The sequence below is a fragment of a genome, unplaced genomic scaffold (genome assembly GCF_019419815.1).
Source record: "Pyrus x bretschneideri cultivar Hongxiangsu unplaced genomic scaffold, Pyrus_bretschneideri_v1 Contig142, whole genome shotgun sequence".
In the NCBI taxonomy this organism is placed as follows: Eukaryota; Viridiplantae; Streptophyta; class Magnoliopsida; order Rosales; family Rosaceae; genus Pyrus; species Pyrus x bretschneideri.
In genome coordinates, this window is record NW_025999438.1 from 27636 (window position 1) to 42368 (window position 14733).

Sequence of the window (14733 nt, forward strand, 5' to 3'; positions counted from 1 at the left end):
GGTGACTGATGCTGCAAGATTTTATGCTCCCTCTTTTCATGGGAGTCTCTATTAAGTCTAATCCCTTAATTTGAGGAAGATTGACATCTAGATGACTTGTTGATAGTTGTGTGCTAGCTACTTGCTGCACTCCCTTAATTTAAGGAGTGACAGCTTTAGGGTTTACCAGGTTAGTAGGATTTGCCAAGGTAGGATTGCTTGTAACCTTCTACCTCATTATATATCCCCCCTTGTACATTCAATCAAAAATATGAAAAATACATTGAAACTTAAAGCTAAAACTTCCACACATGCTCGTTAATATCCTAATCCTAGTCAACTGTAGTACCATATTCTAGAAAAATAATCATGCAACAGGATAGCCTTAGTATAATGGAGCCTTGGATAAACCCTCAATTTGCAAATTTTATATAAAGCAAATGAATGGAATATTAAAAAAGAAAGAAAAGCTATTCTCCTAAAATTTCAAAAAGAAAAAGTTATATATTCTCATGGCCTATAAATACCAAGCCTGCACCATGTAAAGGGTTCAACAACAACACACACAATAACACAACATCTCATAATCCAATTTATTTCACTTCATTTCCTCTCTCTCTCTCTCTCTCTCTCTCTCTTCATGCTTCCAATAGTCAAAATCCTCACAAAATCTACTACTCTGATAGTAGTACCCCTACTGGCTCTCATCAGAGACATGGTAGGTTACGAATCCTCGATCAAAGCCCGAATCCTTTTCGAGTGAGAAACGCAAAATCTTCGAGACCCTTTTCAGGATTTTCATTGATTTCGCTCACTCAGCCCGTTGTCAAAAAATGGATTCAATCAATTTTTATGACATCAAAGCTGAGAAGGCAAACGCAATAATGAAATACCGCCAGCGTCGAAAAATCGCAAAACTCTTTCGGTTGATAGAGGTGCTTGCTGTTCTGCTCTTGCTTTCCAGGTTTTCTGTCCAACTCCCTCATGCTGTCAAGAACTCTGCCTCTTACTTCAAAGACATATCGGGCTTCATGGTAAGTCCTCGCTTCGTGTTTGTCGTTGGAAATGTAATAGTTATCATTCTCTACGCCAAGTCGGGCAGATTTTCAGCTAAAGACTCGAGCATAGACAGCTCGGGTGGTGATCTTTACGAAGAGTTTGTTCAGAACAGCGAAAAGAATCAAAAACTTCGTGGTGATGGGATTGAGTACCCGGCCATAAAAAAAAGGCCCGAAGATAGTATAGTTTCTGAGCAAGCTCCTCATTCTTCGGAAGCCAAGAAGTTCACAAGGAGTCGGTCAGAGATTGTAGAACGCACGATTTGCAAGAGCTCACGGCGCTTACTGAAACGATCAGAGACGGAGAAATTAAAGGAAAATGTTCAGTCTGGTGGGAAATTGGCAGGGAGCGTGTACCCTGAAGACGGTATGAGTAACGAGGAGTTTCGAAGCAAGGTTGAGTCCTTCATTGCAAGGCAACAGAAGTTTCGACTGCAAGAAGAGTTCTCTGTAAACTAGGGTGAAATATGGGGAAGTCTCTGTTTGTGTTCCTTTTTTTCTTCTTTTTTTGGGGATTTTTGATTGTTGGGGGGGGGGGGGGGGGGGGGAGGTGTTGGGTGGTGGGGGTTTGTATTTCTATATGTATTTGTACATAGCTATATCAAGAGTGCAGTGTAAATTTACTATACTTTGTTCATATTTCACTATGATTATTCTCCTTTCCCTCGTGACGTTTCATGGAGGATAACTCAATAGATTCATGTATGTTAAAGGATGAAGTGAAAGCCAATTTCTAAAGTTTGCTCAATTTGAAGGTAGAAGATGAATTAGTCATGAAGAAAACTTATCATTTCCAATCCTAATAAAATGGTACGATATCAAGCCCTTTTAAGTTATAATTAAATCTATTTAACTCATTAATTTGGACAAAATTTAGAAGTTGGAAATCAAGTTTCATGCCTTACATCAACCTAATTTAAATTTAGTGAATTATCCAATCTGATCTAATATGTGCGTCATAAACGACATTAAACAAGGTAACATGATCATTTAGTCTCACACTCATGACTAGAGTTCAACTCTCGCTTCATTGCTTTACGAACCCTAGGCCTACAATGTTTTCCAAAGTTATCCACGTGATAAGACTTTCCAAGCATATACCAATAGGGCAAAAGGAAATTGATAATTAGAGAATTTTCCATAGATGTTTGGTAAGGCTCAAATAAATGGGCATAATGGCAAAGAATGTATTCGAAGTTCTGTTCTAACACATTATAATGCATAAATTCCAAATTTTCTTGTTAATTACCATAATGGGATAAGTTAGGATCATAAAGTCTGATGAGTGTGGTCCTATGAAACTGAAACAAATATAGCAAATTGTAGCTTGTTTGGTGAACTGGATTGGATTGGGCCTTAGGAATATGATTAGATTGACAGAGATGTGTTACATAACTCATGTGTGTGATTGGGTTACATAACCCATCATATTTTCCCTTATTTCAGATTTGTAGCCAATCCAGTCCTTGTTACAATTTTTCTTACCAAACATTAGCTGGGCTACAAGTCAAATTTAATTAGAAATAACTCATCTCATCCTGCCCACCAAACGGGTCTTCCCCCAACGCAGTTTTGACAGCCAGTTTTTCAGCCATTCCATAATCCATAGACTTGGGTGGACAGATTCATATGGATGAGCATCCTTACAGTTTTATTCTTTACCCCAACAACACAAGACCAAAGTAAGAGGGACATCATCCAACTATACAAAGCACTAGATGTTGGTACACAGTGTACTTCTAATGACCTTTGCTATACCCACTAAACTATAACCTTATTGGATTCTCAATATTTTAAACAGAATTTAGAAAAGAGTTCTTCATATTACTTGTAGTTTATTTAAAGAAGTGTGTGTATGAATATGTGTAAAATAAAAGAATTGGTAGACTTACTGTTACTACTTGGTACAAGCTAGGAGTCGAGAAGCTCTAGTTTGATAAAAGATCTTCGAGTGCGTTTTTGCTCATTATCTTAAAATGTTTGTGATGCTTATTATTCTGTTAATTATCATTCAATGAATTTAAATTTTAAAATTTGTATAGTAGATAGATCAATTTAAACTCATCCAACGAACAACCAAAAGGGTGGTGAGTATTACCACTACCTCGGAATGGTGAGCAAATATATTTCCAAGATCTTCAAGAATGTTCTTGCCATATGGCAGTGTCAAGTAGTAACCCAATTAAAATGTGGCACGTGTCTAACCAGTTAGGAGTCAAATATACCAGTTAGGAGTCAATATGCATGAATAGATTGAGAAATGCTCTTAATTAATTGGTTTTCCCTTTGATTAATATGAATGAGTAGATATCCACATACACTGTGTGAACCATTTCATTTTGTTTATTTTTTATTTTTTATTATGAGGTGATTAGGTTTTAGAATTAAAAAATAAAATAAAAATCAGTTATGAAAATTAGGATAATGATGAATAATTTGTTTTAAAAAAAATTAGGGCTTGCTATACTAACCTGGCTATGAGGTTACTGTAAAAACACAACAAAATTTATGTTTCTGTAATTACTAAATTGCCCTTTTTTTTATTTTTGTTCAATTTTTGATGAGGATGTTAAAATAGTAATTTCATATAGTTTTGGTTGAAAATCAGAGTTCTATTAATAGGCAGTTTAGATTTGTAATTGATTTGTAATTGATTCGAGTGCAAACCATTTCCTTCCGAAGTGCTCCAAATAAAAGGTGTTATTCACCTCATTCTTCCACAGAAGCCCTAGCTTCCACTTAATCAAACGAGCATCAAGAGGTTGGCCGAACATCTTCCCCATAAGAACCCTAGATAACATGTGCTCAACATTAATAGAAAAGAATAAATGGGTATTCAACCTGGTCACTCCACGTTCCACAATGAACGTGCTCATAGCCTTTTCAACAACAACTAGGTCATGACCAGGTTGTGGAACAAGGAAAGGATTCTCCCAGCTCGAGATATAACCCTCAAAACAAATTCTATGCCTACGGGCATTACTAGAGGAGGAAGCAGCAAGCTGAGGGTTAGTCATTTTGAGAACTCTGGGAAACAAAAGAGAAGAAAATAAGAATTTTGATAGGATGAGGAGACACTACCAAAACCAGAATATATAGAAATGCTTAAGGGAAACTAGCCATCAAAGCACACTAACATAATAAAGAACAGCAAGAAAATGAAACTCAAAAAAACCTACACCATAGGTCATAAAACCAAAAACTCCAAAAACGCCAGCCTAAAGACAAAAAGAATAAGCAAAAAGGAACTTGGGAAGATCAAACATCCCCAGGGACAGCAACCCCGAAAGAAAGTTAACCAAGTCCAACACCCCAAGTAACTCCAATCATAATTAGAGCAGCAAAAAACAACCCCAAATTCGAAGAAACAAGTTTCCACAAACACAGAAATTAGAACGTCACCCAACGGCACAAGCCCACAAGCCAGAACCCATAATAACAGTAAGGCAAAGAGACCAATTGCCAACCAGAAAACAATGCAAAAAGAAAATAACAAAGTAAAGAACCCTAATTTCTCACACCAATTCGGACACCACTAAAAAGCTACAACACTTGGGAAATGAGGATACATCAGTTCAAACAACTCCTCGGAGCTCACCACCCACTTATCTAGAAACCAATTAGCACTCCACCCCAACCTATTCGAACTCATGATTAACCTATTTCCAATTATCGAAAACCTAATTAGGGTAACCAAGCACTCACCTAGTATGTAATCAACAGAGATCTGCTTACCCCTAATGCAATTATCTCTAACCCAATTGAAAAACCTAGAGGACACGCACAAGAGACCAGCGCTAGGACGCCGGCAGCGGCTTGCATGCAGAAACCCTAGACCTTCCATTCTCCATTTATATTTCGTTTACCAGTTAAATAGGATTTTTTTTCTTTGAATTAGACGGATATTTGAACAAATAATCTCTACTTCGGAACGTTATCATTTTCAGTTTTCAATTTTCATTTTTTAAAAAATAAAAACTTACTTGGTATAAATTTTTAGTTTTAAAAAAGTGGACAAAATATTCATTGCATGCCAAATATTTTAGAGGTATAAAAGGATCAGCAAAATTTGCCTAATAAAACTGGAAATTCATTGCTCTCTTAAATAAACAACCTATCAACCAAAGAAAATGGAGGAAAACTGATGGCATATGTCTCACAACCTTAAACCAAGAATTAACAAGCACAACATATTAGAATATACAATCAGAAAGCGCAGGAATTGTAAAAGTTGCTCACATTTTCTTTACTAAAACTTGGTAGCCGAGGATCGCTGCTAGTTTCTCCATGTCAGTCTCTGGATGTAGCGGTGTATTAAGACGAGTATCACAGTTCAAGAGAAGCTGAAGATGCAAGTGATTCTCTGCATTGTACGTCCTGAACTCGTCTCTATCAAAACCTCCGTATCACCATCAGCTTAAACAGGATCTCTGGACCATATCATGTACAGATGACCACCAGTGTAATCCGCATAAATGGTACTCTTCTTTCCGGAGTTGCATAACTTACCTATTTAATATCCTTGGTACTCCAAACTACAAAAGACCCTTTGTTCGTAAACTCACATGGATGGAAACCACTCATGGCCTTTCCCATGAGTGCCATAGCAGCAATGCTTGGAAATTGCTTCTTCTGAAACTCATCTACGGTTGGCTTCGAACATTGTGATTGAAAAACAACTTTTTCAGACTTCTTTTGGGATGGTACTTTAGACCACCTCTGAATCCAAGGATGAGAAAGCATTATATTTCGACCTTTCCTGGCTGAGTCAATGGGAGACGACTCCCAATCCCTTAATAGCATTGCAGCTTGATCTGGCACCATCTGTTCTTTACCAAGAAATCTACTGTTTGAGCTTTTTGCACCATAAGCTGGCTGAGTTGCAGACAACTTGAGCCGTTTAATCCAACTGCTTCTTGTTTCTAGTCCATGAGATCCTTCTTGACACGCATTGCAGTTCGAATTTGTCGGCTGCTCAGCATGAGAAAGGAGATGTTCCGCACCCAAACTTTGGGTTCTGGAAGTGCTCGTCTCCCTTTCTTCTGCTGAATCAGGAAGCTCTTGATTTATATCAGGTAATTTTGTGTACAGAAGTCTAGCTCCATTCTCTTCTCCACCTGAAGTGAAGGCTGATCGAGATTTTGGTGACTTCTTGGTACTCTCAACATGCTGCAAAATTCGAAAATTGGAATAGCTTCCTATTTAGTGCTATGCTTAACACATTATTAAATTCAATCCAACATAGCATGATCCTTTAAAAGCCAATTTCCTTGGAATGCAGCATATAAGGTGTTTCGGGTGTGAACAAACAGTAATTCCAAACTATGGATCTTAACTAATTATTCACAAAAACGGAATTTGTAAAAGTTACCTTATCTGATGTGGATGACGCTACACCTGATTCAACAAGCAAAACCCATTATTAGCCAAAAGGCATGATGAAACAGAACACTGAAAAACTTATTATATGTTTATACTGTATGAACTTAATAATAATTACTTGCTAAAACATATGTTAATCCAAACATGATGCTGCAAAAGTTAAATAGCCTATACATTTAACATGGTATAAATAATGTTCAACCAAGCTGAGATTCCTGAAATATAAATGTAACTACCAGGAAGAAGGTTATCCTGGAAAGCATCCATGTCCAAAATATCTGTTTCAGATGATGATTCGAGTGCATAAGCCTCGACATCTCTTACATCTTCCTCTCCGTTACTCTCTGTAGGGCTCCTGTAAGGTAGTAGCTTTAATCTAGGCTGAGCAGGGAGACCATAGTCCGTGGAAAAACCAAAAAGATCACCGAAAGCTTTTCCTTTCAATTTTGTTGATGCAGTTGACTGTCCGAACACTTGACCTCGTTCAGGCAAGTTAACACCAGTCTTTTTTGTGATCTGAAAATGGTGAGTTGTCTTTGAAACCACGGGAGGACCTCTAGATGATTCTTCCTCAGCGTTGACAGTAGCACATATTCTCATAGTCTCTGTGTTATGCACAGAACACTGCAGGCTTGGCAGAGATCGGTGAAATACCTTTTCCAGTTCGGTCACCTCTTGGGGACTGGTGTGGCTTGAAAGCAATCCAATACCAGACTGATTTTGCATTTCCAGGAAATTCCTACCGAAAAAATTCGGTTGCTGCTTACTGCTTGTGGAGGGGTTGTGCTGTAAAAAAACCATATCATTCTGCCTTGGTAATGGACCTCCTGATCTTCTAGAGACAAAATTGTTATCGAAGTTTTTCTCGTGAGCCAACAACGTGTGATTGTAACTGTTTGTGACATGTTGTGGAGATGCAAAAAGAGAGTTGGATAGATTAATTTCCTTTTCACTACACAGGAAAGATGAGAAAGTACGCCCACCCTTTAGTTGATGTGGCACAATTTTGGAATCTGATCTCGTTGATTCATCCTGAAAAGACTTGGAAACAGCTAGGCTATTGTTATCAAGAAAATTATGATATTTCACCTGTTGCTCTGGAGGCGGTGATGTGGCTCCCAAAGCCCATGCATCAGTATGAGTCCAGGCAGGCAATGCTGGTGGGCTACACTCAGTAAGTACTCCCCCATGGAAAGTAGAATTTTTCTGATTTGGTTTAGCCACACTAGCCTTTGGAGGAACACTGAACATTGGAAAGGACTGGCCTTCTGATATCGCTTTCCTTGTTTTCTTTGAACTCTCTGCCAGACTGAGACCCCCATCGATCTTTCTTACTCTCTTTGGTTCAGTTACTTCTCCGAACCCTCTAAACAAGGAATGCTTCTTAACACCACGATTGTGTTGTTGCGCCTCCTCATAACGAATTGATACATGGCCACAAGCTTTGGTTTCTGACTTACAACTTCTGCACATCCAATGAGCCATCCAAACAGATTCGTAAGGATGTGAAGCTAGCTCACTTGTTCCTTCACTACCATGATACGATCGCGCAACCCGATCAGACATGATAAACGCACTAATGCACTTATAAACTACCCAAGTTCGAAAATACCAAGTTTATCTCAATGGCTCATCGAAAATCACCTAAACACCCAAGACACCAACAAAAAGCATCAACGTCCATATTTCCATATGTTACATAAAAAAAATGAGAAATTCGAAGCCATGGTAATCCAATATGTATATAAAAGTTCCAAATTTAAACTAAAAAAGATCACATTCTTTTCCCAGATTATAACTGTGGGCAAAAAAATTAAAAAAAAATAAAAAATAAAAAAATAAAAAATAAAAACTCTCCTGGGTATTATTCTTATTGCTAAAGAAACCTACTTTTCAATTTTTGTTAATGCAGGCACATAAAATTCCAATATATTTGTACACAGATAATTGCAACCAAGTATATCATTTCAAAAATTAACTAACAAAAAATAGGGCGAAAGAGAGAATTGAAGCCAAAGTTACCTCCACAGGTGAAGATCCAGGGGAGGAGATGGTAACCAAAGCACAGAGAGAGAGAGAGAGAGAGAGAGAGAGAGAGAGATATGAAACCCAAAAGAGAAAAGCTTTTATTAAAGGGGGTGAGAAGCAGAGGAAGAGGTAGAGGACGGAGGATCTGAAAGCAGAGGCTTGACAGTGTTTGCTCAGCCAGATAGCCACAGCCACAATCTGTGAGCTCCAAGCCTTGGCCAAATAGGGGAGAAAAGGGGGAGGCGACCCAATTCACCTGCACTTTTCCAAGCTGTTTTTATACTTTTTCTTTTGTTTATTCATTTAAATACTTTATATTATTGTGTATATTTGTTCATAAATGTATGTGCATGCATCATTTTATTAGAAAATTAGGACAAAATGGGAACTTTATTTTTTATTTTTTTAACATGGTATGCATTAAATGGGTTTGTAATGCACAACACGTATGAGTATATGGTTAATTTGGATGTAATATGTGACACACTGTTACATTGTAAAGACATATGAGTACTTGGCAATTACTTCTCCTTTTGCAATACTCCTTAATTTAGAAGAGATAAACAAAAGATTTTTGAAATTTTTTGAACTAAATTGGCGAAATTACGTGAACCTTCACGAAGCATCAATTAGTGATTTAAGAGTTATGAGAAAAGATCGGATTTAATAGGCTCTAGCGTTTCGAAAGTTGCAATAGTTCATATTATATCTTGTAGTTTCAAAAAGTTTTAAGAAGTTTTGACTCGTAAAAAAAAAGATAAGATGTGATATATGTTCCCGTGAGTAGTAATTAAAGGGTATGTAAATATGTTGTAAATATTAGGAATTCTTTATTAGGAAGGATATATGTGTGTGTCCTTTATTGTTTATTGTTTCCTTATAGAACAAGGATTGTATCTTGTATATATATTTCATTTATGCAATATAATGAAAATTAAGCCGTAAAATTCTATTTGGCATTAGAGCCTAGTTTGCCGTAACCCTGGAAACTGTAAAACAATATTTTCTTCCACTGCTGTGTTCGGTCGACTTGTTCTTACGTTGCTTGTTGCAGAAATTGATCAGATCGTGTATAGTGGATTTGCAACAGTGTGATCTTGCTGCTGCTGTGTGTGGTGTTGTGCTTCTGCAAGTGTACCGTGTATTGACTTGCAGTGTGTAGTTATCTGCTGCTTGTCTGCTACCATACAAATACTTGAGGCTACTACGATATTGGATGTGTTCTCTAATTAGAGTTGTTGCGTGGAAAGTTGTGTTGTGCTGCCACCTTATTTTGTACTGTGTGAATTTCGTGAGAGTGTTTTTCTTTGCCGTGCTCTTCTGGTGCTGCAGTCTGTAATTTTTTTTGTAATTGCCGTGATTGGCTGTTGCTTGTGTTCCTTGCAACGTGTGGTTCTGTAATTGGTGTGGTGTTGTGATTGTCGTGTATTACTGTCTTGTGAGTTATTACAATGACGAATGCAGGTTGGATTTTGGATTCCGATGCAACAGATCATATGACATATGATAAAATCTTATTTCAATCTATGACACGTCCTCATAGAAAGTGTGTGGTAACTGCCAATGGTTCTACTGCTGCTGTTGTTGGAGAGGGAACAGTGTCTCTTACACCATCTCTTCCCTTCCATAATTGTTTATTGGTTCCGTCATTGTCCTATCACTTATTGTATGTACCTCAAGTCATTGAATAATTGGATTGTGTTGTATTAATGTATCCTTCATTTTGCTTGCTTCAGGATATTCAAACAAAGGAGATCATTGGGCGTGGCACTAAGAGAGAGAGGCTATATTATGTGGATGACGTAATTCCTGGAAGAGCTAATTTGGTTCATGCGTCACGTAATAGTAATCTACGGAAGGTATTGTTATTGTATCGTCATTTGGGGCATGCATCGTTTGGTTATTTGAAACATATATTACCTGATTTGTTCAGTGGTGTTGAAGACTCAGAATTGAAATGTGAAGTATGTATTTTAGCCAAAAGTCATCGTGCTTCATTCCCTCCAAGTATGAATAGAACATCTTCTCCATTTGCGCTAGTACACTCTGATGTGTGAGGGTCTTCCTTTATTAATACTACTTCGGGAATTAAATGGTTTATTACGTTTGTTGATGATTGCACTTGTATGACATGGGTTTATCTATTGAAACATAAAAGTGATGTTAGTATGATTATTTCGTCTTTCTCTTAGATCATGGCTACACAATACTCCTTCGTTATTAAGGTTCTTCGTACTGATAATGGGGGAGAATATGTTGACTCTGAGCTATCTATTTTTTTCCGTGATCAAGGAATTCTTCATGAGACAACGTGTTCGCATACCCCACAACAAAATGGGGTAGCTGAGAGAAAAAACCGTCATATTTTGGAAACTGCTCGTGCATTGCTTATTGATGGGTCAGTGCCTAAGAGTTTTTGGCCAGACGCCATCACCTATGCCGTGTATGTTATAAATCGCATGCCATCCCGAGTTGTAGAATTTCGTACTCCACTCAAAGTGTTGACGGAACATGTTCCGGTTGTTTCTACCAATACTCTCACTCCTCGAGTGTTTTGATGTGTTGCTTATGTTCATATTCATAAGATTCATCACAGTAAATTGGATCATTATGCTCTTCGGTGTGTCTTTGTGGGTTTTGCATCCCACTAGAAAGGTTACAAGTGTTACCACCCTGCCACTCGTCACATGTATATCACCATGGATGTGACCTTTTCTGAGTCTAAATATTTTTATACTCCCATATCACCACTCTTCGATCACAAAGGGGGGGGAGTTCTAGTTGTGATCTTGATGGTGTTTTCAAATGGTTGGATGTACAAGAGGCAAGGTCTTCAAGGGGAGTGCACGGTGTGCTGAGTGATGCAGGTGATGATACTCGGTCTCCTCCTGCCAAGCCTGTTGTGAGTAGACAGCAGGTTCTCACAGAACCTGCTCCAAGTATTCCGCAACTTCTTGCCGAGGAAGAGACTATCAGTCCGTGTGTTGGTGCTACCGAAGGGGAGTGCACTGATGATCAGCCCACAATGGTCGCAGCTTCCTCCCTCTCTCTAGTTCAACAATGCTGATGTCCAATACATCTTCTCTGGATATCCCTTAGGTAAGCACTAGTCATACTCATGTAACTAATGATGTTATAAGTACATATAAATTGCCACCAAGGAAAAATTATGGTGTACCTCTTGACAGGTTCTCTCTAGAGGAAAAAGTGAAGTATCCTATAGCCAATTACCTGTCCTGTAAAAACCTTTCATCCGAATGTCAAGCTTGGGTGAATAATGTGGATTCAATTCAAGTACCAACTCGAGTAGAAGACGCTTTGAAGAATCGAGAATGGACCGAAGCAATGGATGAAGAGATAAGGGTATTGCAGAAAAATAATACATGGGAAGTAGTTGAGCTGCCAAAAGGAAAAAAGCCAGTTGGGTGCCAATGGATTTTTACAGTTAAATACAAGGCTAACGGATCACTCGACAGGTATAAAGCAAGGTTGGTGGCGAAAGGGTATACTCAAACATACAGAGTTGATTATCAGGAAACTTTCTCTTCCGTGGCTAAGATAATACGGTACGAGTCCTTATCTCATTAGCTGCAAATTGGAATTGGCCACTGAAACAATTTGATGTAAAAAATGTGTTTCTTCATGGACATCTAGAGGAAAATGTGCATATGGATTTCCCTCCACGGTATAGTAACGGAGAAAAATCAGGAGTGTGCCGATTACGAAAGTCACTTTATGGGCTAAAGTAATCACCTCGTGCATGGTTTGGGAGGTTCACTCAGGTCATGAGAAAGAATGGGTATTATCAAATTCATTATGATCATACTTTATTTGTGAAGTGGAGAAATGGTAAAGTGACAACCTTGATTATTTATGTAGATGATATGATAATAACAGGTGATGATTCAGATGAGATTGTCAAACTAGAGAAGAATCTTTCTGTCGAGTTTGAGATGAAGAGTTTAGGTGACTTAAAGTTTTTTCTTGGAGTTGAAGTTGCTCGTTTATCCAAAGGTATTTTCTTGTCTCAACGAAAATATGTTCTGGATGTATTGAAGGAAATAGGTATGCTTGGGTGTAAACCAGTGGATACTCCCATTGTGGTGAAACATTACTTGGGAATTTATCCAGATCAAGAACCGATAGATAAAAGCAGATATCAGAGGCTGGTAAGAAGACTAATTATTTAGCTCATACCTATCCGGATATAACCTATGCAGTTAAGTGTAGCGAGTCAGTTTATGCACTCACCGAGTGTGGATCGTATGGTAGCTGTTATGCGAATTTTAGCTTATCTGAAGTTGGCTTCGGGAAAAGGAATTTTGTATAAAAATTCCGATCATCTGAGGATTGAGGGATTTACCAATGCTGATTAGGTAGGTGATGTGACTAATAGGCACTCTACTTCTGGATACTTTACGTTTGTTGGCGGAAATCTAGTTACTTGGAGAAGCAAGAAGAAAAATGTGGTGTCAAGGTCTTCAGCTGAGGTTGAATTCAGAGGTATGGCACATATAGTATGTGAAGTTCTTTGGTTACGTAAGTTACTTTGGGGTCTAGGTTTCAAAGCAAAAGAGGCCATAAGCTTGTATTGTGGTAATAAATCCGCACAGGAGATTGCAAAGAACTTGGTACAACATGACAAAACAAAGCATGTGGAGGTTGATCGTCATTTTATTAAGGAAAAGCTTGAGAAAAAGATTGTGTCAATACCGTTTGTGAACTCGGAAGAGCAGCTTGCAGATATCCTCACTCATGTCGTGTGTAGTAGATCTTTTGGTGACTCATTTGTCAAGTTGGGCATGTGTGATATCTATGCTCCAACTTGAGGGGGAGTGTTGTCGTGAGTAGTAATTAAAGGGTATGTAAATGTGTTGTAAATATTAGGAATCCTTTATTAGGAAGGATATATGTGTGTATCCTTTATTGTTTATTGTTTCCTTATAGAACAAGGATTGTATCTTGTATATATATTTCAGTTATGCAATACAATGAAAATTAAGCCGTAAAATTCTATTATATATTCTCATGCACTCAAGTTTTATAGTCTCACAAAAATTTTAGAAGGAAAATTAGGAAATTTTAGAAATTTTATAAAGAAGGATTTTTATCACAAATGGTCCCTTAAATTGAAAACCAATCAATGTAATCCCTAAAAATAAGTTTCTCAAATCAATGTGGTCCTTCCGTCACAATTCTGTTAAAAATTTTGTTATGTGCTAATGTGGCACATAAATGGGTCCCATAAGTTCTTTTTTTCTCACAAATGGTCCTTGAAATTGACATGCGACATCAAAATGGTCCTTGAAATTGACTTGTGACATAAAAATAGTCCTTGAAATTTATAATCAATCAATGTAGTCCCACAAGTAAATGTCCCAAATTAATGTAGTCATTTCGTCACAATTATGTCAAAAATTATATTATGTGCTGATGTGACACATAAATGGATCACATAAGTCTAATTAAATTTAAAAAATTGCAAATAGGTTTAATAATTTAATAGTTAATAAAAAGTTGTGAACCCAAAAACCTAGTCTGCATTCAGCTCCGATCCCAATCCACATTCCTTTACCTCTTTTGCTGTTTATTCTTTTAAAAAATTCTCAATACACCCATCTTTACACATTTCGACAACCTTCACCGAATTGAACCTAGATGGAGATCACCTTTGGTGACAGCTTGGCTGATTGACAACGACTTTTGGGACATCACCATTAACATTTAGGCGATCAACATCTTCACAACCTTAATCTTGGAGAGCTTGTTCGGAGCTTCCTGGGTGGTCTGGTGACTCAAAGAACGGCGAAGTCTGCCTGGAGATAATGAGGTTATAACCGAGATGTGTCTATTATTGGTTGAAAATTATTTTCAAACCCCTCTTAGGCTTTGGTTAAGCCTTGTGCCTTTGAGAATTTATGGAAGGGATCTATCTTCGAAGTAAGTCCCACTATAAGAAAAAATTCATTGTGCAAAAAGGTATTTAGACAACTTTTTTAAATTAATTATTAAACCCCCATCAACACATAACAAAAAAAATTTACAGAATTATGGCGGAATGATCATATTGATTTGCGACACCTATTTTCAAGGACTACATTCATCGATTTTCAATTTTAGGGACCATCTTGATGGTGTGGGTCAATTTCAGGGACCATTTGTAATAAAAACACGTAAATCTTGTGGGGCCCATCTATGTGCCACATCATCACTTAACATAATTTTTAACATAATTGTGACAAAAGTACCACATTGGTTTGCATCACCTATTTTCAGGGACTACATT

At 37.6% G+C, this 14733-nt stretch overlaps 2 protein-coding genes across 2 annotated transcripts; one reads left to right on the top strand and one right to left on the bottom strand.

Moving 5' to 3' along the window:
* The first annotated feature begins 537 nt into the window (after positions 1-537).
* Positions 538-1742, top strand: LOC103937446. Its single transcript, XM_009347390.3, has one exon. It carries the CDS (start codon positions 813-815, stop codon positions 1494-1496), a length of 684 nt encoding a protein of 227 aa, XP_009345665.2. The 5' UTR covers positions 538-812; the 3' UTR covers positions 1497-1742.
* A 3363-nt stretch (positions 1743-5105) lies between these two features.
* On the bottom strand, positions 5106-8581 carry LOC103934639. Its single transcript, XM_009344393.2, has 4 exons — positions 8442-8581; positions 6656-8063; positions 6409-6434; positions 5106-6206 (listed from the first exon to the last, which is right to left on the bottom strand). Exons 2-4 carry the CDS (start codon positions 7983-7985, stop codon positions 5547-5549), a joined length of 2016 nt encoding a protein of 671 aa, XP_009342668.1. The 5' UTR covers positions 7986-8063; positions 8442-8581; the 3' UTR covers positions 5106-5546.
* Between the last annotated feature and the right edge of the window lie 6152 nt (positions 8582-14733).